Here is a 26,665-nt window from a genome sequence, read left to right on the forward strand (position 1 = left end):
GTATTTATCATGGCCCAGAAATTCATTATCGCCCCGTTTGGGAGGCGCGAGACTTTGTGCAGGGCACAGAAGTCTCGCTCCTCGTGCTACATTCGGGTTACTGCCCCCTCCCCCCCCCCCGGAAGGAAGTGGAGCGCTAAACCAAGCGCTTCACTTCCTTCCTGGGGTGGTAACGGAGTGAACACCTCAGCAGCGCTGCACACTGGGTCACGTCGCACTGCTGCATCCGAGGGGTTCGTCCCTCAAATAAAGAGAAGGGCCCTCGCTACCGACTCTGCCAAAGTTAAAGCCACCTCCCTGGACCACCGGGGAGCGGGGGTTGCAGCGCACTCAGCTCAGCACTCGAGCAGAGTACCCAGCTGAGCGATCACGGCCCTGACCTCGTGAAGAAACCGCAACCGGAGCGGCAACAAAAAGGTCAGATTTTTTTTTCTCACCAGTCGGCCACCTCCCCATTAATTTTTGCCCTGGTAGCAGCCTGCCGCCCGGTACACGTCCCCTGGAGCTGTCGCTGTTACTGCCCGGCCCAGCCGAAGGGGGCAAACCTCAATTTAGAGTTTAGGACGCTAATGTGGCGATAGAGATCGGGGTGCTATGCTGCAGCATTGCCATTAAACTCCCACTGAATATGGCGGGAGTCACTGCTAGCATCGTGCCTGGGCTGTAAGGCATTTGTGGCCTGGTAACGCTCCCCGGGATCGCTAATGGGAGGCGCAAATGCACCAAATTTCTCCCCCCCCCACCCGCCATGTCTTTTAAGGCACATTCGGCTTCTCTGTTTAATCGCATTCAGAAGGTAACTAAGACTGTATTTGTGACTTTGGGCAAGAGTGTAAAACGGCAGATAGCAATGGAAATGAAAACGTGCTTTGATATCGGAAGAGTAATATTTAATGGAGCTTTTTAATGCTCAATTGTATAAAAATATCTTTCCTTGGAACAGGTGGTTCTTTTAGCCTCTCTGAATTTGGATAAAGATCGTCTGGAAAGTAGAGCTAATCTTCAACACCCATTCAAACTCGCCTTGGAAAAGTTTGAACTAAAGTGTCTTTCTGAAAGAAAAGAACAGAAATTCAATCAAAAGGTTGGACCAGTGAACCAGAGAGGGAAGGGAGTTATCAATGTTATTTTTGTAATGTATTCCCCAGCATTCCTTCACGGCCAGCATGCCCTTTTGTGTCTAATGAGAATGCTGCTCCAGTCCACAGACATCTGTACAAATGGCAACCATACTGTTGCATGTTCAATGTACTAAATGATGGCCTGAGGCAAGACTCTAGCCAGCTAGTTTCTATCCCCCTCACAACAAGGCCAGTTGATATTTTTACATGTTTGGAAGTGTCTCACAAGGTACATCTCCAGGAAACACTTTCCTTTAAGTTTTTCAGGCCAGCCATTATAAATCTGATATTTATTTGTTTTACTTTATTGAAGATTTTTTTTCGCAGCATGTAATTATAAAAGAACCTGGTGCTAATTCTCACTAACACCCCCAGGGAGTGCTAATAATGTCAGAGTGGCCGACAGCAAATAATCATTTGCACACAGCCTGACTTAGCACAAAATCCCACTGCACAACGAGATCCTGTAACAAGCTATAAAAAAGCGTGTGACGTATTTTGTGTGTAATTCTAAAGAGAACTATTAATCTTACCACTATTACATCCCTCACAATACAATCACATTGAATGTTTAGAATTACACACTTAACTTCAAAAAGAATTATTTATTTCAGTCACTAAAAGATTGATAACTCATTTTCAGCTTCAGTACTTACATATATTATTGCTTAGTTACATTTGAAAATCGGCCCCATGTAAGGTCACTCCTCTGACTATTAAAAAGTTGATCTGCGCATCTTTTCTATCCTGTGAATTTTGAAGATAGCAGGGTGACGGTACATTGTATTGCAAAATCTGCTTGCTTAATGCCCTTAAAAAACGATCTAGATTGGTAAATGTGTGGCTTTCCTCATTCATTTTGAGTAGCTTTTGTGCTGACGACTTTTCCAATGTGATACTGCACAAGTAATATGGGAGAAAGTATAACAGGCTGTTAAAGTTCAGCCATATACATATCACTCAGTCCAAAATTGTCCCTCCATCCAGATTCTGGCCCTACCACTGTCATTCTGTCTGCTACTGATGCCACTGTCATTCCAGCTTTGAAAACTGTTATGCTCCGTATCCGCCATCGTTCTTTCCTGGCCGGCCTGCCCCGTTGTGTCTACAGGGAAGACAGCTCCATATTATAAAGCAGCCATAGGGTTTTATTTTTAGTTTCAACATGCAGAGTACAACAAACCTGGAGGTGGGCGTGTATTATGGTCAGCACGGTTTACCAGAAGCACTCTATACCCTGTCGCTCTTTATCACCCAAGTCTGAATCAAGCTGATTAAAAAATAAACCCAAGCTGCTATAATATTTCACTCAAGAGTGATTTGGAACATCAACTGTGTTTAATTTAAGTTGTAACCTTGTACAGTATACAATGGAACAATATAAAGTCTGACTAACATTTGTTTAATCTCTAGGCCCATGTTGCCTGGAATGGAGGCCAACCCATTGATCTTAAATTTGCATTGGAATACCAATTGGAAAACAGCTTAACAGCATGGGACACGTGCTTGGACTTTTCCTCAGGCCAGGTATTCCTCACCTACAATTACACCAGTGCCCTGTACTGTAGTTATCAGAACTAGGAAGTACTTCCAAAAATATGTTACACTGTAACTGAAAATCATCTATATTTCTATTGCTTATTAAAGATTTTTTTCATAGAAATCATAGAATGGATACAGCACAGTCGGAGGCTATTCGGCCCGTTGAGCCTGTGCCGGCTCTCTGCAAGAGCACCGCAGCTAGGCCCACTCCCCCGCTCTTTCCCCATAGACCTGCAATTCATTTCCTTTCAGGTACATATCCAATTCCCTTTTAAAAGCCACCATTGAATCTGCCTCCACCACCCTTTCAGGCCGTGCAATCCAGATCCTAACCACTCGTTGCTTAAAAAACATTTTTGTCATGTCGCCTTTAGTTCTTCTGCCAATCACCTTAAATCCGTGTCCTTTGGTTCTCGACCCTTCCTCCAATGGGGACAGTTTTTTTTAGAAGAAATAAAATATTTTTGGAAAAGATAAGTCATTACCCAGTAAAAATGTCAGATCAGATAGCAACCATGGGTACTGATCATCTGACAGCTACTGTTAAATACACAGCTACATCTAGACTCAGAAATATATTGGCCCTGAAATTCCAAGGAGGGCTTCCCACGGGTAAATCCTGAAAAAATAGAAATAAACTGTGCACTTACCTGGAGCTGCTGCACACATTGGGACTTCCGATTCACAGGCCTCCTCTCCCAACGACGCGCAGCGCGTGCACGTTGGGACGTCCGCAGGAGTCACATGTGCCTGGACACCCAATCACAGGTAAGTATTTTCTCATTCATAGTAATAGGAGATTTGTAAGTTATGAATGAGAAAAACCCCAAAACGCACAAACACTATACAAAACATTTAAAAAACACCTCACACAATAAACTCATAGAAATTAACAATATTACACATGTTTTTTAAATTAAAAAAAAAATCCCAATTTTTAAAAAATAGTTAGGGTTAGGGTTTAAAATTAAATTATCTGAGTGGGCAGGGTTTTAACATAAATGTGTTTTTAAAATTTTTATTTTAATCATATTTTTTCTATACACCTGCTTTTTCAAGCGCAAGATTGTAAAGGACATTTGCAGGGCAAGATATTCGTAAATATTGGAAATCTTGCCCTGCAAGTGTCCTTACTCCCAAGATACGGAGGATCTGTCAAGCCAGAAACTTGACAGATCGGAAATGCCGGTTTTCAGCGCATGCCCATTGCGTGCTGAAACTCGGCTTTTCCGATGCCTTCCTGGGTCGGTAGAAACTTCGTACAGACCCGGGACATCGGAATTTCAGCGCCATTGTTCTGGATCAGAACTGCTGCTGTGAGGTCAAGTGAATCAAAGAGAACGTCAGAGGATAAGTATCACACTAAAATATACATTCCTATAGCAGAATGTTCCCATTCCCTATTACATTGATTCACCTACTCGTCCTTGCTTACAAATCTCCCCCCAACTGCAGCTGCAAAATTCATTAACTGGGCCCTGAATGTGGAGCGAAGCACTAAGGGAGGTGTTTCACACCTCTTTTAGGGCGCTAGGCCAGCTGAGAAACTGAAAACCTTGAGCTAAACAGCCGGCCTCGGAGCGCCCTAAGAGAGGATTCCATGAGACAAAAAAATAGGCAAAAAACCCCACCAAAAACATTCCCAATATCTTACTGGTGCCACATCAACATAAATCGCAAAAATAAAAAATAAAAAACAATCACACTTACCTCAGGCAGACATTCCTTTGCTCAATGCGGTCGATGCAGCTCGGACCACCCGCTTTCACAGGCAGTCCCACTAGGGCGTGCTACAGGGTGCTATGGATCGCATGCGAAACAAATTTCGAACTGGTGTCGCAACCAGGAGCGTTGCCCACCGGCTCGCCTCTCCCGTGCGGTACTGCTCCACGCCCCCGCAAACCTGGTACCGAATGTCCCGGTGGGGTGCTGGAAGCTGGCTGCCCGCCTGGAAGTGATTTCCGTCGCCATTACCGCCCCTCCGGGACGCAAAGAGTGGCAGCAACGAACCGAAAATCCAGTTCTGTGGAAGTTCTATTTACAGCCAACAACCAGTGACGGTGCACTACATGGGAATGAGTGTATTCAAGCACGCACCCAATATATGAAGGCACCAAGCAACCAGTGATGGCTTTCAACGACCTTTTGGTCAGAATTTTGCACAGAACTGAAGACTGGGTTAAATAATGAAGAAAAAATTGAATTTGGACAGGAAATGTCGATTGGCTAAACTTTATCGCTCAGTGTTGAAAGACAAGTAACCTTTTAAATTGGGTGCAGATTCTTAATTACTCATTCACCTGATAGACTGAATGGCCTTTGTGTTGACATTTGTTTGATTCCTTCCTCACCCAATCCAGATTCATCAAATTAAGAAATATCCTGTAATTTCTAACGTGTTTTACTAACCATGGTTTTGTTGTTAAGTAACGTAATGAATGTTTTTACATCTGATGAGGTGACTAAGTGTTCATTTACCTTGAAGGAGATTGGCTGTTAAAAGGTCAAATTAATAATTACAGTCAGGGTTAACTGCAGCCTAGACACATCTCATTTGTTTGTGCAAATTGTGGGTGAATTGACGGATGTTATCGCCAACAGCTGCAGAGGTTGTGGGTCGATTGTGTCACAAGATGACATCATAGATATGGGTGAGGAAGGCCAGTCACCTCAGCCAAACTCATCTATCCAGAAAAAATAACAGTTCCACATCACTTTACCTAGCTGTTTAATAAATTACTCCAAGGTTTGTGCCTCCATCACTCTTATTCCAAATATTGACCACTCATTAAAGGAGAATGTCCTGACATTGGTCCTAAATTTGCCTTTTGTCTGTTTGAACCTGTGACCCACTTGTCCTACTTTCATGGTTCAAATTGAAGTTGTGGTCTAGGTTGCCTTTTCTATACTAATTGTGGTCTGCAGTCTTATATACCTTTTATGAGGGCATTTCTCAGTTGCCTCCTTGTTCTTAACGTTACCAGTTAGCACAACAATCCACTGACACATGGGAAAATTCAAACATCGTCAGTTTTCTAGCTAATCTGGTGAGTAAGACCATATAATGATGGCAAATAGTAACTAAAAGAGTGAGATGGGAACATTTAGCAATAATTGTTCGGTTTTATTACAGTAATTGAGAGAATTCTATGCGCAACTGTTTTACTGATGCACTGTTGTGTTTGTCTAGCTGCAGCCCTTGCTTATGATACAATCTCTGCATGGTTGTGGATCTGCCAAACATACTCAAAACTCTTTTACTGAAAGTGTGGAACTGCATTGGGATGACAAGAAACTCAACCAAAGCTTTGAGTATCAGGTAAAGATAAATATTTCAATAAGGAAGCTAATCTGTTGATTTGTGTTAAAAGCGTATGCAGTGTTAGTGTCCTTTGTGTAGTCGAATCCCCTATTCTACAACTTGAGCCCAATATGTGTCAAAATTGTACGTCTCAAGCACTTTATATTTTTGTGCTAAAAATTGCAATTAAAAATATGATTCTACCTCTGAAAGCCAAACACCCACTAGACATTCGGTGATTTAAATACCATCAGCTGACAGTAATAACGAACGCTGACAGTAATGTTATTTTTTTTACTCATTCACGGGATGTGGGTATTGCTGGCAAGGCCAGTATTTATTGCCCAGCCCTAATTGCCCATGCGAAGATGGTGGTGAGCCACCTTCTTGAACCGCTGCAGTCCATGTGGTAAAGGCGCTGTTCGGGAGGGAGTTCCAGGATTTTGATCCAGCGACGATGAAGGAACGACGATATACAAAAGTAATCATGTGATTATTTATCGGTCTGTAACTGTCCGGGGTGAAATGCATCTTGGGAAGCAACACAGAATGGGCAGTAGCCATGAATAGCTAATTTTACGTTGGGTGGACTGTGAAATGGGCTACCAATGCGCTGTCGTCCAATTTGCACTAAAGTCAAATTTCAGCCTCATTAAACTTATCATGCTGATTAGGTTATTCATCTAAAATTCTGTCATTGAGGTTTTAAAGCATGTGTGTTTTATGTAGTCACCACAGTAATAAAGCTATGGTTAACTTGCTTTACAGCCAAGGAACTCTGTGGCGTCAGCTCCCAGAGTTCCTGATACCCAGTGTCAGGAACTATGCAAGCTTGTCATAGGGATGGGTAATAAATGCTAGCCTTGCCAGTGACGCCCACATCCCAGGAACGAATATTTTTTTAAAAACTGCTTTTTAGTTAATGTATGACCCCTTCCATGGACACCTCATTAATTCTTGTATCTCAAAGTTAACATAGATCTTAGTCTGTTGCACATTCCTGTTGAACGAGCGCTAATCCGGGCCTCACTCACCAACAATTCCTAAAGAAACTGCACAGGGGTAAGAATCCTGGAATGGATATTTTATAGGTGAGTGTCAAATCATTATGTGTCATCTGTTTGCCACCTTTCCACAGAATAACCGACCGGCGAGACCAGACAACATCTGGATTGCTGCTACTTTCTCAAATGTTTTCCAGTCATCTTGTGGAAGGCAAGACATTCTTGGTAGGATCCAGACTGATTACCATGACCAGCTGAACCATTACCTGAAAGTGGCCTTCTGTAACATGTCAAATGTAGGAATTGTTTCTTTTTTAATTTTAGCTGTTAGAATTATTATTTTATTTTGCCTTCATTCATCCTGCAGACCTTTTTGAAAAGGACATGTCTGGCCGAGACTTTCATTTCATTTCATTTAAACTGTATTGCCATCAGCATTGCAATCTGAAAACATAGGCCATTGGCTGGTGTTAAAATTCAAATATTTTTGTGGAATCAATCCGGAAAAACTATAAACAAAAAGTTTTGGGTCATTGTGTTATTAAATGTGATGGTGGTTTCTCAGCTGGCGAAGCTATGGCTAGCTGTGTCGTAGAAACCACAGACATCCCAGGTTCAATCTCCTGTCTGAGCTGAGTTAATGGATCTCAGTCAGTGCTGTGGTGGGAGATACAGTTGTCCTTGGTGCTCTGAGATCAGAGATGGGATTTCGGCCAAAATTCCTGTTAGCCAACAGCCCCTGATAGAAGTGCACTTGTGTGGACATCGAACAAGGGCAGCACTGGGCTTGGCTCAGATCTCTACTGGTCAAATAGTTACTGTACTTGCTCAGATATGGCCTCTTGGATGGACCCTGCCTCCAACATTGACTCAATGTTAACAAAAATTCAGGAGAGAAGACAAGAAAGAGGAAAATTGACAGATAGAATTGGACAGCAAGAATAAGAAAATACATGTGAGGTAACAACAGAACAAAAACTTGTATTTATATAGCGCCTTTAATGTAGTGAAACGTCCCAAGGCGCTTCACAGGAGTATTATGCGCTAAAAATTTCACACCAAGCCGCAAAAACAGAAATTAGCGCAGGTGACCAAAAGCTTAGTCAAAGAGGTAGGTTTTAAGAAGAGTCTTGAAAGAGGAAAGAGAGGTAGAGAGGCGGAGAGGTTTAGGCAGGGAGCTCCAGAGCTTGGAGCCCAGGCAACAGAAGGCATGGCCACCAGTGGTTGAGCGATTACAATCAGGGATGCTCAAAAGGGCAGAATTAGAGGAGCACATACATCTTGGGAGGGTTGTGGGGCTGGAGCAGATTACAGAGATTGGGAGGGGTGAAGTCATGGAGGGATTTGAAAATAACGTTGCAATGAAAAGTTTCAACTTTGCTTGCAGTCTATCAAATTGTCAGGAAAGCATCAGCGAAATAAAGGAGAAATTATTCTGTCATCCCAAACCCGAGTCAGTCTTTCCAGTGATGAGAAGCATGACATGGTGCTGGGGATGTCACTGAGGAATGATGGACAGGCTGACATAAAGAACTACTCTCTGGATGTGGAGGTAATTGAGTTCGCTGTGGCTTTGAAGAAGAAAGTACTGCAGTGACATTTTTCTGATATTACACTATTATTTCATCACTGAGTAATAGTTGACCACCCAATTCTGCAAGTTATTTTTTCTAAATTGATGTGACAAAATTGCTTAATATTTTCAAGGTCCGAGCCCAGTATGACATTGAATTATATGATTGTACACGTAACTATTTGATTTTTAAAATCCAACAGTCTTGTAATGATATTAGATGCACTTTTGATACCTAAGTTAAAAGAAAAAAAATATTTAAATATTGATTTTTGCTTCGCTCACAGTTGAAAACTTCAGAAGCCAGTCATCTAGGCCTGCTGGGAACATACACTGCCTCTGCCCTCAACAAAAGAGTAGTACTGGAAGGAATGATCGATCACAGAGAGAAAATTAAACTAGCCAGCATACACAAGAAGGGTTGTCAGCAGTACTACACTGGATACACTAATGGTAAGGATGACTAATAGATCGAAACAAGTATTCACCTTTGACAATGCAAAATTCTACTATTTGATAAAGTATTATAAAATAGCTGCCACTCATTGACTTGAAGGAGACTGAATGAAGAACTTGTGTTTAAATATTGTGGCATGGGGCAGAGGTTTGGGGGGTGGTTCTAAGTACAGATTTGTCCAACTTGGCAGAACGACGTTTTCAAAACTGCAACAGGATCGTGATCAAGAGTTTAAAAGTTAAGTGAGTAAATTATTTGCAGTCAGTTTTGGCCAAGTCCTGTCATTCAAAATTGGCTTATCTCCGAGTGATTGGGGGATCATGACCTCGCTCCAAGCCCTCACTTGCCTATCTGTATTTAATGAATTCCTCGGATTCCAATTGCCAAGTACACCCCGATCAGCTCCACTAGTGATAGAGCCCAGCAACGATGATTGGAATTATTTTTGTGGGGCCAAGAGGAGCAGGAGCAATTATGACTCCCCGCTCCCCTCCCTCCCACCACAGTTACCGTGCTGCCGGCTGGGAAAGCCGGATATTGGCCAGCCTTAATCCAGCAAGCTGCATTGAAGCGGCCATTTGGCAGCTAAATGCAAATGAGGCTGGGCCTCATGGCCCAAAATGTTACTGCAAATAATAACCGTAGAGAATGACTTTAACGTGCTACCGTTTGGGCTGAGAAACAGGATAGAACAGAGCCAAACTAGCACATCAGGCAGGCGGACCGACAGCACCAAGTTGTCAACAGGCAGAAGACTCCTGCAAAAATACAAATTGTGGTCGGCTGACATAGTTATGAACCCCGATACCATTTCTGCCTCAGCCTGCCTGAATACAGCCAGTTCCTGCTCCCACCCATCAACCACAGGGAATACAAGTCAGGAGGCTGCCATTCCCAGTGGAAAATAATAGGGATCCTCAGTCTGGAAAAGTTGGATAGAGGGTTGGAAGATGTTTTTACAACAATCACTTGTGGGTATTGAGCCTTAAAGGATCCCAAATGTCATTTGCTGCTTTAGGTTCTGCACACAAGATGCCTGCTGCTCTAAAGTGGCTGAATTCCCGACACTAACACCCCTTTGAGGTGCTGCTGGAAACCTTTCACATTCAGCCAACCTCAGGTCATTGAGCTGCCGATTGGGGAGCACCTTTCATGCTGGCAGCTCATTGGCCACATTATAATAAGGACCCAGGTTGGATCACATGCTGGGTCCTCTTGGCGACTGCCGTCTGCCCAAAAAGTGGTCACGGTGGAAATCACCCAGGCCTGCTAATGTAGGGTAAGGTTTCCAAACTAGAATTGACTTGACGTCTTGAAGGGGGAACAAAACAAAACAGATTTTAAAGGTAAACTCAAAACTAGATTTTTAATAATAAAAACATAAACGATCGGACACGCTCAGCAGGTCAGGCAGCATCTGCGGAGAGAAACTGGGTTAATGTTTCAGGTCGGTGACCTTTCATCAGAACTGGAAGTTGGAGGTTTAACAGTTTTTAAACAAGTACAAAGCCAGGGGTAATGGGGGAGAACAAAAGGAACGATCCCTGATCGGGTGGAGGGCAGGAGTGACTAAATGTCAAAAGGGATAATGGTAGAAGGCAAAAGTGGATGGTGGTGGGACAAGTAAAGAAAGAAAAGATGGATGCAGAGGAGGTGTAAATGGTTAGAGCAGAACCGTTCTCATTGTCTGTGAAAATGGGAGCAAAAATAAGTTGCATGAGATTATTAATGGTTTAGTTATTTATTAAACTAGTTGATCTCTTGTATTTTGGTTCACAATTTTCCAGCATCCTTTTGTTCGACTGTCTTCGATTTCTTTCCATTTGTCGCAGAAGTTATTATTAAATATTAAATGCCTGTCTGTGTCAAAGGTGGATCAGATGAGGAGGGAGTAGAATTGGCTTTTTGCTCCAATGGAAGAGGAAATGCAAAAGCGGAACTGTATCACACCCTGAATCAGACGAGGAAGGGAGATCTGGGACACATTTTGGTCGCTGTTGTCAACAAAAGTATGCAGAGTGAACTGAGGGTAACAGCACAAGGCTGTGGACACCTCATCACCAGATCAGAGGTAATTTTGTCTCATGACAATCATCATCATCATCATAGGTAGTCCCTCGAAGTGAGGATGACTTGCTTCCACGCCAAAAAGGGATGAGTTCACAGGTGTTTCAATGAAGGATCTAACATTCCAGATCCCGAACTACATCGTGAAGGGTGGAAGATGCCTGTGCGTGGATTTTTTTAACGTGTGGTGGCCGTTGCACACCAGCCACCACACCAGCTTGACAGAGCTAGGTCTTGGTCCAGTGGCAAGGATTACCCAAGACTAACTGGAGACCAGCTCTGCTGCACAGACCAAGCATGCACACATATCGCAGTGTGGGCTGGCCCGTACTGCCCCTGGGCCCGTGCCTCTTCTGGGCCCCAGATTCACGCCTCTCCTGGGCCCCGGTCACTTCCCTCTATGGACTCTTGCCGCTCCTTCACCCCTCCTGTTGTGCCTGCCCGCACTGCAATCAGCGACCTGGGATCTGCTTTGTAGCCGTCGCCCTCCTGCAGCAGCACACGCTGCTCCCTCCAATGGCCCCGGCCTGCTGATGGCCTCACCAATACCCTGCATAGCTGTAGCAAGACTTCCCTGTTTTTATACTCCATTCCCTTTGCAATAAAGGCCAAGATTCCATTGGCCTTCCTGATCACTTGCTGTACCTGCATACTATCGTTTTGTGTTTCATGCACAAGTACCCCCAGGTCCCGCTGCACTGCAGCACTTTGCAATCTTTCTCCATTTAAATAATAACTTGCTTTTTGATTTTTTCTGCCAAAGTGCATGACCTCGCACTTTCCAACATTATACTCCATCTGCCAAATTTTTGCCCACTCACTTAGCCTGTCTGTCTCCTTTTGCAGATTTTTTTGTGTCCTAAATACAATGTCTTCATCATTCATCTCTTTTGTGAAGACAAAGGCCAAGTATTCATTAAGAACCATACCCACACCTTCCGCCTCCACACACGACATTCATGACAATAGACCGACAACCGCTAGCAGATTGCAACTTTAACTCTTTCAAAGGAGGTTTACCAGGTTGATCCCATGAATGAGGGAGCTTCGTTATGTTGTGAGATTGGAGAAGATGGTGTTGTTCTCCTTAGAGCAGCTACGTTTAACAGGAGACCTAAGAGAGGTATTCAAAATTATGAGGGGTTTTGATAAAGCGAGTAGAGAGAAATTATTTCGTCTGGCAAGAGGGTCAGTAGCCATAGGTCATAGATTTAAAATAATTGGCAAAAGAACTAGAGGGGAAATGAGCAGAAATTTCTTCACACAGAGGGTTGTTAAAATCTGGAACGCACTACCTGAAATGGTGGTGGAATCAGATTCCATAGGAGATTTTAAAAGGCAATTGGACATATACTTGAAAAGGGCTCCGTTGCAGGGTTGTGGGGAAAAAGCTGGGGTGTGGAACTATGTGGACAGCTCTTTCAAACAGCTGGCACAGGCATGATGGGCCAAATGGCCTCCTTCTGTGCTGTAAGGTTCGTTGATTCTGTGAAAGTGAATAGCTGGTCAGTATGTTCACAATGAGTTATGTTAATATATTGTTATATGGAAATCCTCAAGGAGGTCTGCTAGCTATGTCAGTTTAGCTCAATTGGTAGCACTCTTGTGTCTTAGCTAGAAGGTTGTGGGTTCACCCCCCCCCCCCTTCTGGGATTTGAACATATAATCTAGGCTGGCATCTCAATGCAATACTAAGAGAATACTGCATTGTTGGAGGTGCTGTCTTTTAGATGCAATATCGAAGCAAGATGCCCATCTTCCTGTTATGGGAGATCCCCATGGCTCTATTTGAAGACGGGCAGGATGTTCTCCTCTTGCGATGGATAAGCTGCATCCCCCAAACACCACCAAATACTAGTCACTTACCATAAATATAAAATGCTGGAAATACTCAGCGGGTCAGGCAGCATCAATGGAGAGAGAAACAGAGTTAACGTTTCAGGTCGATGACCTTTCATCAGAAGTTCTGAAACGTGAACTCTGTTTCTCCATAGTGGCTGAGCGGTTCCAGCATTTTCTGTTTATATTTCAGATTTCCAGCATATGCTGTATTTTACCCTCACATGTATCTTCGTGTTGTTTGTGGAACCTCGATGTGTGCAGAGTGGCTGCTATGTTAATTCATCGGGGTGAAGCAATTTGGTATGTGCTGAGTATGTGAAAGGCACTATATAAATGAAAGTTCTTTCCTTTTTTCAATCTTTCATCCTTTAGTTTTGTCCAGATATGTGTTGCATGGAGTGGACTGAACAGAACATAAGTTGTGGGGAAGGTTCAGTCACAGTATTTGTTCGGTTAAAGGTGTATCTCCACACATATTTGAAAACAGTCAGGAATAAATGAAGATACCTTCATGGTTTTAAAATGTAATGGGTTGTCAACCACCTATCCCCTCTATAGAATTCCATCAAAATTACAACATGAAATAGATCATTTGCTCCAACTAGTCCGTGTTGATGTTTATCCTCCATACGTCTGGTAGTCTCAATCCCATGTGACTGCCCTGTTCCCATAGTCTGCTATCCCTCTTTCCTTCTATTGTCTATCTAACCTATTCTTAAACGATGACATAGCCTCTACTTCAATCACTAACTCTGGCAGTGCATTCCACAGCGCACAAACTTCTGTTAAAAACGTTTCTTCTGCTCTTTGTCCTGAATCTCTCATATTTACTCTTCTATCTATTTACCCTTGTTCCTGACCCCACAATCACTAGAATCAGTCTGTTTCTAACTAACCTGTTGCTCTATCAAATCACACCATATCTCCTCTTCTAATGAAAATAGCCCAAACTTTTCAAGTATGTCTTTGTATTTGCATTTTCCCTTACCAGGCAGCATTCTAGTGAATCCACACTGTACCCTCTTATACCTCAACATCCTCCCTATTGTGTGGAGCTCAAAACTCCTTTCAGTACCCAACTGTGGTCTTACTACTGTTTTTTTTCTATATTCACCATTACACTGGTGGGTTGGATTTTCGGCTTTTAGGATTTCGGGGCGATAATGGTGGCAGGGCGGTCCTGATACCACCTCGAAAAAGTTTGCCCCTCACTCAGTAAAATTGGGTAGCTGGGCCCTGAGTGTGGGGCGGAGTGCTAAGGGAGACATTGCACACCTTTCTTAGGGTGCTAGGCCGGCTTAGCATGTGAAAATCCCAAGCTGAAGAACCGACCTCGGAGCGCCCCAAGAGAGGCCTCAGGAGAAAAAAAAACCTAAACAAAAACCCCACCAAAAACATTCCCCCAAAATACCTCACGCCACCACTACATAAATCTCAAAAAAATAAAATAAAACAGCAGTCACACTTACCGAGGTGGACATTACTTACGTCGCTGCAGCCGCTACAGGTCACACTGCCCGGTTCCACAGGTGGTCCCAGCATGTCACTCTACACAGCGCAACGGGTCGGGCAGGAGGCAAAAATCGATCCGGTGTCGCAAGCAGGGACGTTGCACACCTGCTCGCCTCTTCTGAGCGGTTATGCTCCGCGCCCTGCCGAAACCGGCGCTGGAACCTGACCGCCCGCTCAGATGAGCTCGCCGCTCCCATTGCCGCACCTTTGGGACGAAAACAGGTGGAGAGCAGTGGAAAATCCGGCCCACATGTGTGACTTTTATATATATATATATATATATATAATATATACCTCTTGCCACTGAAGGTGCTGCTTCTGAACCTGAATCCCCAAATGCCTCTGCTCTTCCACATCACCCAGCCTTCCCTCATTCAAAGCATCATTATTTGTTTGCCAAATCGTACCACCTCATGCTTCATGGCATCGAATTCCATCAACCACCATCTTATCAATATCCCCTTGCAACTTCTTCTGGTCCTTCACATGTCAGCAGCAATTGAAGAATTGGTACTGAAAATTAACTATTACAAGTGTGGGGTCTCTTTCCTTCAGGATTTGAATTTTTTGGGTAGATTTTAAAAATGTAATATTTTTAAATTGTGTTTTCTTACTTTTCCTTTCTGTCTCTTTTCTTTCTCTTAATTAATTCTTTATTCTCCTCTCTTTGGGTTCAAAATTGCCCAGGAGTTGCTCTGTTATTTTTTTTTGAGCAATTTGATTTTTCTGGATTATCTTAAAAATCCCCATTTTGCACATTCAATTTGCGCCAGTGTAAGTGAGTTCGTTAGGATTTTTTTTAGTTTCGTTTAGTTTTTTTCAAAAGGGGGCATTACCAGCCACCTATGCCTGTTTTGGTCATTTAGGCCACTTTGGCCAGCTAATAGTTGCTCCAAACTAACTTAGGCCAGCATATGTGGCCACTTGTGGCCGCAGAAAACCCTTGTGGAGAGTTAAGAAATCAGCGCAGATAGGTACTAATGACTTGACTAAAGAATGTGAATAGGATCAAACAGCTATACAGGGCATCATATGACAAACTTCGCAAAGTTAATTTACTGTACAACAGAAACATTCATGAAAGCTTAAACTACAAAAATAAAAGAAGTAAAGAGACAAAACATATTTACATAATTTTTTCAAAATATCCAAATAAAAAATAGAAGTACCTCCTGCTCGTAATTCTTATGTTCTTATGTAGGAAAGTATTTTCATCAACAGGGTTAAGGAAAGTCTTGAGTAAGCTCATTAAAATTACTGGTTACACAGTTATCACCCCTGCATCCCCCCAGACCAAAACTCTTTCCCCCCCCCCCCCTCCCCCAAGCAGAACTACAATAGCACAGGCCAATCTGAGTAGTGAACAAAGTAAGATGATGATACCTACAGATCCATTTAATCAAGTATCTTCAAAACCTTAAACTGTACTAATGACCTAAAGGTAGCCAGTTTATCACATTCCATTTTACTATACAACATATCCATTGGCACTAATAATTCAGTTTAAATGAATCAATTTTATTTTACTAATTTTGAATTCCATTTAGTGACCATTTAGTGGTTAATAATGGCAGTAAATATAATTTTACACATTTGTAGCTGGAATTTAAGTGTTTGATTCGCACCACAAGATAGATTTGCCTAATAGAGTCAAGTTTTGCTAGTTCATTCAATCAAGCACTGCAAGGCATCCAGTTTTTAAAAGTGACATCTTCTATACTTCACGTTCATCGTGGGGGAACTTGATAGAAAGTCTACAGCTGAGCTCATCCTATCCATCAGGCGAGGGCAAAGTATGTGGTGACAAGTAGTCTGCAATTTGAGAAAATGGAGAGGTTTTTTTTGTCAAAAAGCACTATAAACTTCATTTATCTTTTGAGGTCTGGAGTGGTAGCCCAGTACTTCAGTGTGTTACAGTTCATAACATTTCATCATTAGATATTGCACAGACAATTATTTTTCCAGCTACATGAAAAAGGAGCATGATATGAAAACGGAAAGTGTCTTTCAGTACTGAGGGGGTTTTGTGTTTTATAGTCAGGCACAGGAGAACATGTTGCTTGATGCTGACTTTGGGTGCATTCTCACCTCCTGCATTATTACATCATTTGCTGCAGTATTTTGAGTTTGCTCCCTTTGAACAGGGTAGATTTTATTACAGCTTACGAGACCATGAAAGATTTCAAATGGTTGAGAAGTCTTCTATCCAATACGTGTTGAATCTAATTCCATTAATGCCAATTGTAGTTTTTTTTTGCATTTAGGCCAAACTCTCAGAAATTGTTCTGCATTTTAAGAACCAGTTGCTGAAAAAGCTCAAAGATTTTGATCTACGTGTTTGGAAATTCAGGAAAAATGTGAGTACCACGCACTAAGTCCTAGAATTTGCAGTTTGCTTTCATTAGTCTTACAAAAAATCTAGGAACAAAGGAATAGCAGTTCCATTTCCTGTTTTGCCATTCAATGAGATCATGGCTGATCTGTGACCTAACTCCATCTACCCGACTTTGCCCCATATTCCTTAATACTCCTGGTTAACAGAAAGCTATCAATCTCAGATTTAAAATGAGCATTTTAACTAGCATCAACTGCCATTTGCGAAAGAGAGTTCTGAAGTTCTACCACACTTTGCGTATAGAAGTGTTTCCTAAATTCACTCCTGAAAAGCCTGACTCTAATTTTTAAGCTATGTCCCCCTAGTCCAAGGCTCCCCAACCAGCAGAAACATTTTCCCCCGATCCACTCTATCAGTTCACCTTAATATCTTGAAAACTTCAGACAAATCACCTAAATTCTAAATTCCACGGAATACAACCCTAATTTGTGTAACCACTCCTCGTAATTTAACCCTTATATCATTCTGATAAATCCTCCAAAGCCAATATTTTCTCCTAAGATGTGGTGCCCAGAACTGAATACAGTACTTCAGGTGTGCTCTGTCTAGGCTTTGTATAGCTGTTGCATAATTTCTAACCCCTTGTACTCTAGTCCTCTATAGATAAAGCCCAGCATTCCATTAGCCTTTTTGATTATTTTCTGTACCAGTCTATGACATTTTAATGATTTTGTACTTGGATCCCAAAGTCTCTTTGGACCTCCACTGTTTCTAGCTTTTCACCTTTTAGAAAGTACTCTGAATTTTTTAGGTCCAAAGTTGATGACCTCGCACTTACCTATATTGAAATCCATTTGCCACAGATTTACCCATTAACCTAATCTATCAATATCTCCTTGTAATTTTATGCTTCCATTTACAATGCTGCCTATCTTTGTGTCAGTGGCAAATTTGGATATATGGCTTTCTATACCACCATCTAAATGATTAATAAATACGGTGAATCATTCAGGCCCCAAAAAAGATCCTTGTGGGACACCACTAGTCACATCCTGCCAATTAGAGTATCTGCCCATTATCCTTGCTCTCTGTCTCCAGCCGCTTAGCCAATTTCCTAACCAGGTCAATAATTTGCATTCAATTCCATGAGCTTCAACTTTAGCTGACAGTCTTTTATGAGGGACTTTATCGAATGCCTTCTGGAAACTTCAACCTTCTTATCAAACCTTCAATCAGGTTTGTCAGGCATGACCTCCTCTTTACAAATCCATGCTGCCTCTCTGATCAGCCAAAGATTTTCACGGTGTTCACTCACTCTATCCTTAATTACAAACTCTAGTAATTTCCTGACAACACATGTTATGCTAACTGGTCTATAATTCCCTGATTTCCCCCTCTCACCATTCTTAAATAGTAAAGTAACATGTGCAATTTAGGGAGCTAGGAGCTAAATTTAAAAAGTAGGACCTCAAAAGTAGTAATCTCAGGATTGCTACCAGTGCCATGTGCTAGTTAGAGTAGGAATCGCAGGATAGCTCAGATGAATACGTGGCTTGAGGAGTGGTGCAGAAGGGAGGGATTCAAATTCCTGGAACCGGTTCTGGGGGAGGTGGGACCAGTACAAACCAGACAGTCTACACCTGGGCAGGACTGGAACCAATGTCCTGGGGGGAGTGTTTGCTAGTGCTGTTGGGGAGGAGTTAAACTAATATGGCAGGGAGATGGGAACCTATGCAGGGAGTAGAGGGAAATAAATGGGAGACAGAGGCAAAAGATAGGAGAATAGTAAAAGTGGAGGGCAGAGAATCCCAAGGCAAAAAACAAAAAGGGCCACATTACAGCAAAATTCTAAAGGGGCAAGGTGTGTTAAAGGGACAAGCATGAAGGCTCTGTGCCTCAATGCGAGGAGTATTAGGAATGAGGTGGACGAATTAACTGCGCAGATAGCAGTTAATGGATACGATGTAATTGGCATCACGGAGACATGGCTCCAGGGTGACCAAGGCTGGGAACTCAACATCCAGGGGTATTCAGCATTTAGGAAGGATAGACAGAAAGGAAAAGGAGGCAGGGTGGCGAGTTGGTCAAAGAAGAAATTAATGCAATAGTAAGGAGGGACATTAGCTTGGATGATGTGGAATCGGTTTGGGTGGAGCTACGGAATACCAAAGGGCAGAAAACACTGGTGGGAGTTGTGTACAGGCCACCAAACAGTAGTAGTGAGGTTGGGAAAAGCATAAAACATGAAATAAGGGATGTGTGCAATAAAGGTACAGCAGTTATCATGGGCGACTTTAATCTACATATAGATTGGGTTAACCATACTGGTAGCAATGCGGTAGAGGAGGATTTCCTGGAGTGTATTAGGGATGATTTTCTTGACCAATATGTGGAGGAACCTACTAGAGAGCTGGCCATCCTAGACTGGGTGACGTGTAATGAGAAGGGACTAATTAGCAATCTTGTTGTGCGAGGCCCCTTGGGGAAGAGTGAGCATAATATGGTAGAATTCTTTATTAAGATTGAGAGTGACACAGTTAATTCAGAAACTAGGGTCCTAAACTTAAGGAAAGCTAACTTCGATGGCATGAGGCATGAATTGGCTACAATAGACTGGCAAATGATACTTAAAGGGTTGACGGTGGATAGGCAATGGCAAACATTTATAGATCACATGAATGAACTTCAACAGTTGTACATCCCTGTCTGGAGTAAAAATAAAACAGGGAAGGTGGCTCAACCGTGGCTAACAAAGGAAATTAAGGATAGTGTTAGATCCAAGGAAGAGGCATATAAATATGTAATGAGACAGGAATAATAAACGATCTCCTAGTAAAAGATCCTCTCGTAATGAGTGATCACAGTATGGTTGAATTTGTAATACAGATTGAGGGCGAGGAAGTAGTGTCTCAAACGAGCGTACTATGCTTAAACAAAGGGGACTACAGTGGGATAAGGGCAGAGTTGGCTAAAGTAGACTGGAAACACAGACTAAACGGTGGCACAATTGAGGAACAGTGGAGGACTTTTAAGGAGCTCTTTCATAGTGCTCAACAAAAATATATTCTAGTGAAAAAGAAGGGCGGTAAGAGAAGGGATAACCAGCCGTGGATAACCAAGGAAATAAAGGAGAGTATCAAATTAAAAACCAATGCGTATAAGGTGGCCAAGGTTAGTGGGAAACTAGAAGATTGGGAAAATTTTAAACGACAGCAAAGAATGACTAAGAAAGCAATAAAGAAAGGAAAGATAGATTACGAAAATAAACTTGCGCAAAACATAAAAACAGATAGTAAAAGCTTTTACCGATATATAAAATGGAAAAGAGTGACTAAAGTAAATGTTGGTCCCTTAGAAGATGAGAAGTGGGATTTAATAATGGGAAATGTAGAAATGGCTGAGACCTTAAACAATTATTTTGCTTCGGTCTTCACAGTGGAAGACACAAAAACCATGCCAAAAATTGCTGTCACGGCAATGTGGGAAGGGAGGACCTTGAGATAATCACTATCACTAGGGGGGTAGTGCTGGACAGGCTAATGGGACTGAAGGTAGACAAGTCCCCTGGTCCTGATGAAATGCATCCCAGGGTATTAAAAGAGATGGCGGAAATTATAGCAGATGCATTCGTTATAATCTACCAAAATTTTCTGGACTCTGGGGAGGTACCATCGGATTGGAAAGCAGCTAATGTAACGCCTCTGTTTAAAAAAAGGGGACAGGCAAAAGGCAGGTAACTATAGGCCAGTTAGTTTAACATCTGCAGTGGGGAAAATGCTTGAAGCTATCATTAAGGAAGAAATAGCGGGACATCTAGATAGGAATAGTGCAATCAAGCAGACGCAACATGGATTCATGAAGGGGAAGTCATGTTTAACTAATTTACTGGAATTCTTTGAGGATATAACGAGCATGGTGGATAGAGGTGTAGCGATGAATGTGGTGTATTTAGATTTCCAAAAGGCATTCGATAAGGTGCCACACAAAAGGTTACTGCAGAAGATAAAGGTATGCGGAGTCAGAGGAAATGTATTAGCATGGATCGAGAATTGGCTGGCGAACAGAAAGCAGAGATTTGGGATAAATGGGTCCTTTTCAGGTTGGAAATCGGTGGTTAGTGGTGTGCCACAGGGATCGGTGCTGGGACCACAACTGTTTACAATATACATAGATGACCTGGAAGAGGGAACAGAGTGTAGTGTAACAAAATTTGCAGATGACAAAGATTAGTGGGAAAGCGGGTTGTGGAGAGGACACAGAGAGGCTGCAAAGAGATTTAAATAGGTTAAGCGAATGGGCTAAGGTTTGGCAGATGGAATACAATGTCGGAAAATCCATCTTGGGGAAAAAAAACAGGAAAAGGGAATATTATTTGAATGGGGAGAAATTACAACATGCTGAGGTGCAGAGGGACCTGGGGGTCCTTGTGCATGAATCCCAAAAAGTTAGTTTGCAGGTGCAGCAGGTAACCAGGAAGGCGAACGGAATGTTGGCCTTCATTGCGAGAGGGATGGAGTACAAAAGCAAGGAGGTCCTGCTGCAACTGTACAGGGTATTGGTGAGGCCGCACCTGGAGTACTGCCTGCAGTTTTGGTCACCTTACTTAAGGAAGGATATACTAGCTTAGGGGGTACAGAGACGATTCACTAGGCTGATTCCGGATATGAGGGGGTTACCTTATGATGATAGATTGAGTAGACTGGATCTTTACTCGTTGGAGTTCAGAAGGATGAGGGGTGATCTTATAGAAACATTTAAAATAATGAAAGGGATAGACAAGATAGAGGCAGAGAGGTTGCTTCCACTGGTCGGGGAGATTAGAACTAGGGGGCACAGCCTCAAAATACGGGGACATGCAGGTACAGCAGGCGGTGAAGAAGGCAAATGGCATGTTGGCCTTCTTAGCTAGGGGATTTGAGTATAGGAGCAGGGAGGTATTACTGCAATTGTACAGGGCCTTGGTGAGGCCTCAACTGGATATTGTGTTCAGTTGTGTTCTCCTAATCTGAGGAAGGACGTTCTTGCTATTGAGGGAGTGCAGCGAATGTTCACCAGACTGATTCCAGGGATGGCTGGACTGACATATAAGGAGGGACTGGATCCACTGGGCCTTTATACACTGGAGTTTAGAAGGATGAGAGGGGATCTCATAGAAACGTATAAGATTCTGACTGGACAGGACAGGGTAGATGCGGGAAGAATGTTCCCGATGTTGGGGAAGTCCAGAACCAGGGGACACAGTCTTAGGATAAGGGGTTGGCCATTTAGGACTGAGATGAGGAGAAACTTCTTCACTCAGAGAGTTGTTAACCTGTGGAATTCCCTGCCGCAGAGAGTCGTTGATGCCAGTTGATTGGATATATTTAAGAGGGAGTTAGATGTGGCCCTTATGGCTAAAGGGATCAAGGGGTATGGAGAGAAAGCGGGAAAGGGGTACTGAGGGAATGATCAGCCATGATCTTATTGAATGGTTGTGCAGGCTCGAAGGGCCGAATGACCTACTCCTGCACCTATTTTCTATGTTTCTATTTTCCAATATAAAGGAACAGTTCCTGAGAGAGAACTTTGGAAGTTTATAGTTAACGCATCTGCAATATGCTCACCTACTTTCTTTAAAACCCTGGGATAGAAACCATCTGGTCCTGGAGATTTGTCACTCTTAGTGCCATTATTTTCTTCATTACTGCTTTTTTACTTACGTTCATTTTGGTAAGACCTTGTTCCTGATTTAATAGTTTCCTTGGGATGTCCGGCATGCTCTACTGTAAATACTAAAACAAAGTAAGTATTCAAAATGTCCGCTATTTCCAATATGGTGGGAAGGTGGCCGGAATTCAGCATGTGCAGTCAAACTTACAGACCGCCTCTGTATACCAGTGTTGTCGAATAGAAATCGATGACCAGCCACTAATTAAATGTCAGGGGTGGGATTTGAACCCACAGCTCTAGGGGAGACTATAACCTGAATACAGCACCGTAGACCACTAGGCCATCATGACTGCACATAATTATGCCACCTTTTTATATTTAATATGTTAATATGTTATGCTAATACATAAAAAGAAAACATCACATCATAAACTTTTTTGACATTGCAATTTTGAAATCATGCAAATTGTCTATTAACACTAATCAATTATATATAAAGGTTGAGTGGTCTTAAGATTGTAATGGTATTGCATCTATAGATAGCTTTGTAAATGTATCTCTGTAAACACTGCAATGGTCCAGACATAATGTTATTTGGCAACCCTAAATTGAACTCTAATGAATCCCAGCCATCGGCCAATAACAGCTGTTGTATATTTTATTTCTTGTATTCATTCTGTCTGGACCTGCAGGGAAGAATGCCACCGTTCTAATTGTGGACGTGTTTGTGACTGAACAGAATATTGTTTGGGAGGCCACCGTAATCCCCATAACCAAAGGAAATTGCACAGTGTGGAAAAACGTTGAATTCAATGTTATGGTAGAATGCTTTTGCAATATCAGGACAGTATATCCCCATGATATGGGGAGGAAATGTAGTCAGCTTAAAGACTGAAAAGAATTGCATCATTTGATGTGCCCTGAGCATGAATATGTGTAGCAGTTTCGATTATGGAATAGGAACTGCGACACATATATTGACCTGTCCCTCTTGTACATTCTAGATTCTATTTCCTATTTCCATTGCACTTGAGTATTATTTTCACCCATCACTGATAATTTGTGGCCTTTTTGGCTTGTATTCTGTCAGCCTTTTGACTCCGTGCAGTCAGTGCTTTCAAGCTCAGTAATCAGCTATGTAGAGGTACTCCTGATTCACGCTACTAATGGCCCGAAATTTGTCTAGCTGAGGCTGTGGGCAAAACATTTTCCTCTCTGCACGTGTACTCTGAGCTGTAATTTTATGCTTCTATATAGGTTGAAGATACTGACTTTCTGTATGAAACATGTGACTGGATGCTAACAGTCTCACAGAAAGCAGCGGACGTAATTAGGAATGGCGGTCGAACATTTCGTCAGTTATGGAAGCTGAGCAGAGCCAGACAGATGCTGCTGCATGTTGTTCCATTGTACCTAGCAAAGATTCAAGAAACATTGCAACAGTTACAAGGGGAACTACAAAGTAAGTAAAGACCGATGAGGAAAATGCAATAAAAGGTTGAAACGATGTTTGGTGCATTAGCTTGGAGTTTCTGCTCAGAACTCGTCCGTAATCGGCAGAAGAGCGCAGAATTTTATGCACAAATTATGTTCAGCGCAGCTCAAGTTTCTGCAATCTTTTGTGCTCGTTTAAAAATCATCACGCTAGGAGCAGGCCACAACCCCAGGATGGATTAATCACCATTGGGAGTTTCTGCTAATTGAGCTCGTTTGCAGGCCTTGGAGGAGGCTCCAAATATTAAGCTGGTTCTTTTGGGCGCAAGGCACGTTTTAAAAACTTTGGAATATAATTTTTTTAAATTTACTAAGAAACTGAGTAGAGTACACCAATATAACTAGCAAATGGGTCTGTACTTTAAAAAAATCATTTTTAGTCATTTAAAAGCATACTCACAGGTGGTGGATTGACACTGTGACTAAAAATACTTCGTTTTTCTGATAAACCCATTTTCAGCTAGTTACCACTCTTAAATATAACAAGGAATATTTTTTAAAGCAATTTTTTTCAATGACATTTTAAAATGTTGCACAATTGCACTGGTTTATGACCGATTTTGCGCTTAGTGACATGTAAATAAGATTGATTGGAAACTCGAGAAAGAAAAACACTTTTCAAAATAGCCGTAATTTTGGGTGCCCAGGGTTATTCAATTGCCTGTGTGTGATGCATGGGTGGGTCACACGTCCATAAGAAATCCTGCACGATTTTCTTTCCATTACTTTAGATGTGTCAAATCTCATTATATCACAAGTTCCATACAGTGTCCGTCAGTTCATTGTTGTTTATTCAATTCTCTTATGTTAGTAGGTACAACTAGGAAGCCTCCCTTAAACCCAATTAACCAACAACAGAGAAGCCTGCAAATTACAATGCTCAAAAATACCTTCATTCAAACAAAGGGATTGCATTTTCCATCCTTTTTTATGCCGATCTGGTGAATACGAACTCTTTAAAAAGCGATGCTTTTCTTCCCCCTCATTCTGTTTCCCATACCTTTCACACATACAGGAGGCCGACTGAATTTCCCAAAGGTAGGCTGCGAGTTGAAAAAAAATGGGAAAAAAAGTTTCTGAAAACCTCTCTGACCCACACCCACACTTCCCCACTGGTGCCATTAATACATAAACGCTGAAAAAATTAAAGTTACCAACTTACTACTCTGGACGATACTCTCCCCACCCCCCACCACCTTTCCCAGGCTGTATAAACGCTTGCCAGGAAGGCCACCCTTTTTACCTAATTTCGCAACCATGGCGGCAAGAGGGAGTTGCACGCTCGATGATGTCACCAGGTGGGTGGCGGTAGAGCACGCAGCGGTACCTCTTGGCACTGCCTCCACCACCCAACTAAATTTCTCGTGAGCCGAGGAACCCGTCCCCTGTCGACGGTAAGTCCTTAGTCGCCCGTTAGCTGCCCCCCTCTGGTGCTAGTGCGTGGCATTGCAAACGGAATTTCGACCTCATACACTGTTGTAATGTCGGTGAGGAAACTCCACTTATTTATTTTCCACGACCCAATCAAGAAACAATTAAGGGCAGATTTTGCTGTTCGAGTATTTGTGTGCACATTGGATCATTTGGACACAACGCAAACTGTCAATTGGGCCAGGATGATTACGACGCTATAGTATAAGGGAACCTGCCCAATTTTCCATCCATTAATTTTAATGAACGGAAAGTTGGACGGGCTTCATGACCAGTATATTATCCTCGACACCTGATGTTCTTCGATACATTGCACCTCGGTGATCCAATGTGGCCCAGGCACAATAGTAGGAAAATCTGCCCCATTTACTTTGCTGCCTCTGGGTAGCTCTCTTTCAAACTTCTTAACAAATTCTTTCATAGAAACATAGAAAATAGGTGCAGGAGTAGGCCATTCGGCCCTTCGAGCCTGCACCGCCATTCAATGAGTTCATGGCTGAACATGCAACTTCAGTACCCCATTTCTGCTTTCTCGCCATACCCCTTGATCCCCCTAGTAGTAAGGAATACATCTAACTCCTTTTTGAATATATTTAGTGAATTGGCCTCAACAACTTTCTGTGGTAGAGAATTCCACAGGTTCACCACTCTCTGGGTGAAGAAGTTTCTCCTCATCTCGGTCCTAAATGGCTTACCCCTTATCCTTAGACTTGGACCCCTGGTTCTGGACTTCCCCAACATTGGGAACATTCTTCCTGCATCTAACCTGTCTAAACCTGTCAGAATTTTAAATGTTTCTATGAGATCCCCTCTTATTCTTCTGAACTCCAGTGAATACAAGCCCAGTTGATCCAGTCTTTCTTGATATGTCAGTCCCGCCATCGCAGGAATCAGTCTGGTGAACCTTCACTGCACTCCCTCAATAGCAAGAATGTCCTTCCTCAAGTTAGGAGACCAAAACTGTACACAATACTCCAGGTGTGGCCTCACCAAGGCCCTGCAGTAATACCTCCCTGCCCCTGTACTCAAATCCCCTCGCTATGAAGGCCAACATGCCATTTGCCTTCTTAACCACCTGCTGTACCTGCATGCCAACCTTCAATGACTGATGTACCATGACACCCAGGTCTCGTTGCACCTCCCCCTTTCCTAATCTGTCACCATTCAGATAATAGTCTGTCTCTCTGTTTTTACCACCAAAGTGGATAACCTCACATTTATCCACATTATACTTCATCTGCCATGCGTTTGCCCACTCACCTAACCTATCCAAGTCACTCTGCAGCCTCATAGCATCCTCCTCGCAGCTCACACTGCCACCCAACTTAGTGTCATCC

The 26,665-nt window shown here is 42.6% G+C and overlaps 1 protein-coding gene across 1 annotated transcript in view; it reads left to right on the plus strand.

Annotated features, from left to right (window-relative positions):
* The window catches only part of LOC139281624 (uncharacterized), a 106,928-nt gene that overhangs the window by 29,920 nt on the left and 50,343 nt on the right, over nt 1–26,665 (plus strand). Inside the window, exons 12-20 of the mRNA XM_070901769.1 lie at nt 944–1,084; nt 2,535–2,648; nt 5,854–5,982; nt 7,103–7,264; nt 8,356–8,520; nt 8,829–8,994; nt 10,870–11,069; nt 16,684–16,776; nt 23,661–23,865. Coding sequence (XP_070757870.1) covers nt 944–1,084; nt 2,535–2,648; nt 5,854–5,982; nt 7,103–7,264; nt 8,356–8,520; nt 8,829–8,994; nt 10,870–11,069; nt 16,684–16,776; nt 23,661–23,865 — 1,375 coding nt within the window. The remainder of the gene's footprint in view (nt 1–943; nt 1,085–2,534; nt 2,649–5,853; nt 5,983–7,102; nt 7,265–8,355; nt 8,521–8,828; nt 8,995–10,869; nt 11,070–16,683; nt 16,777–23,660; nt 23,866–26,665) is intronic.

The sequence above is a fragment of the Pristiophorus japonicus genome, chromosome 15 (genome assembly GCF_044704955.1).
Source record: "Pristiophorus japonicus isolate sPriJap1 chromosome 15, sPriJap1.hap1, whole genome shotgun sequence".
In the NCBI taxonomy this organism is placed as follows: Eukaryota; Metazoa; Chordata; class Chondrichthyes; family Pristiophoridae; genus Pristiophorus; species Pristiophorus japonicus.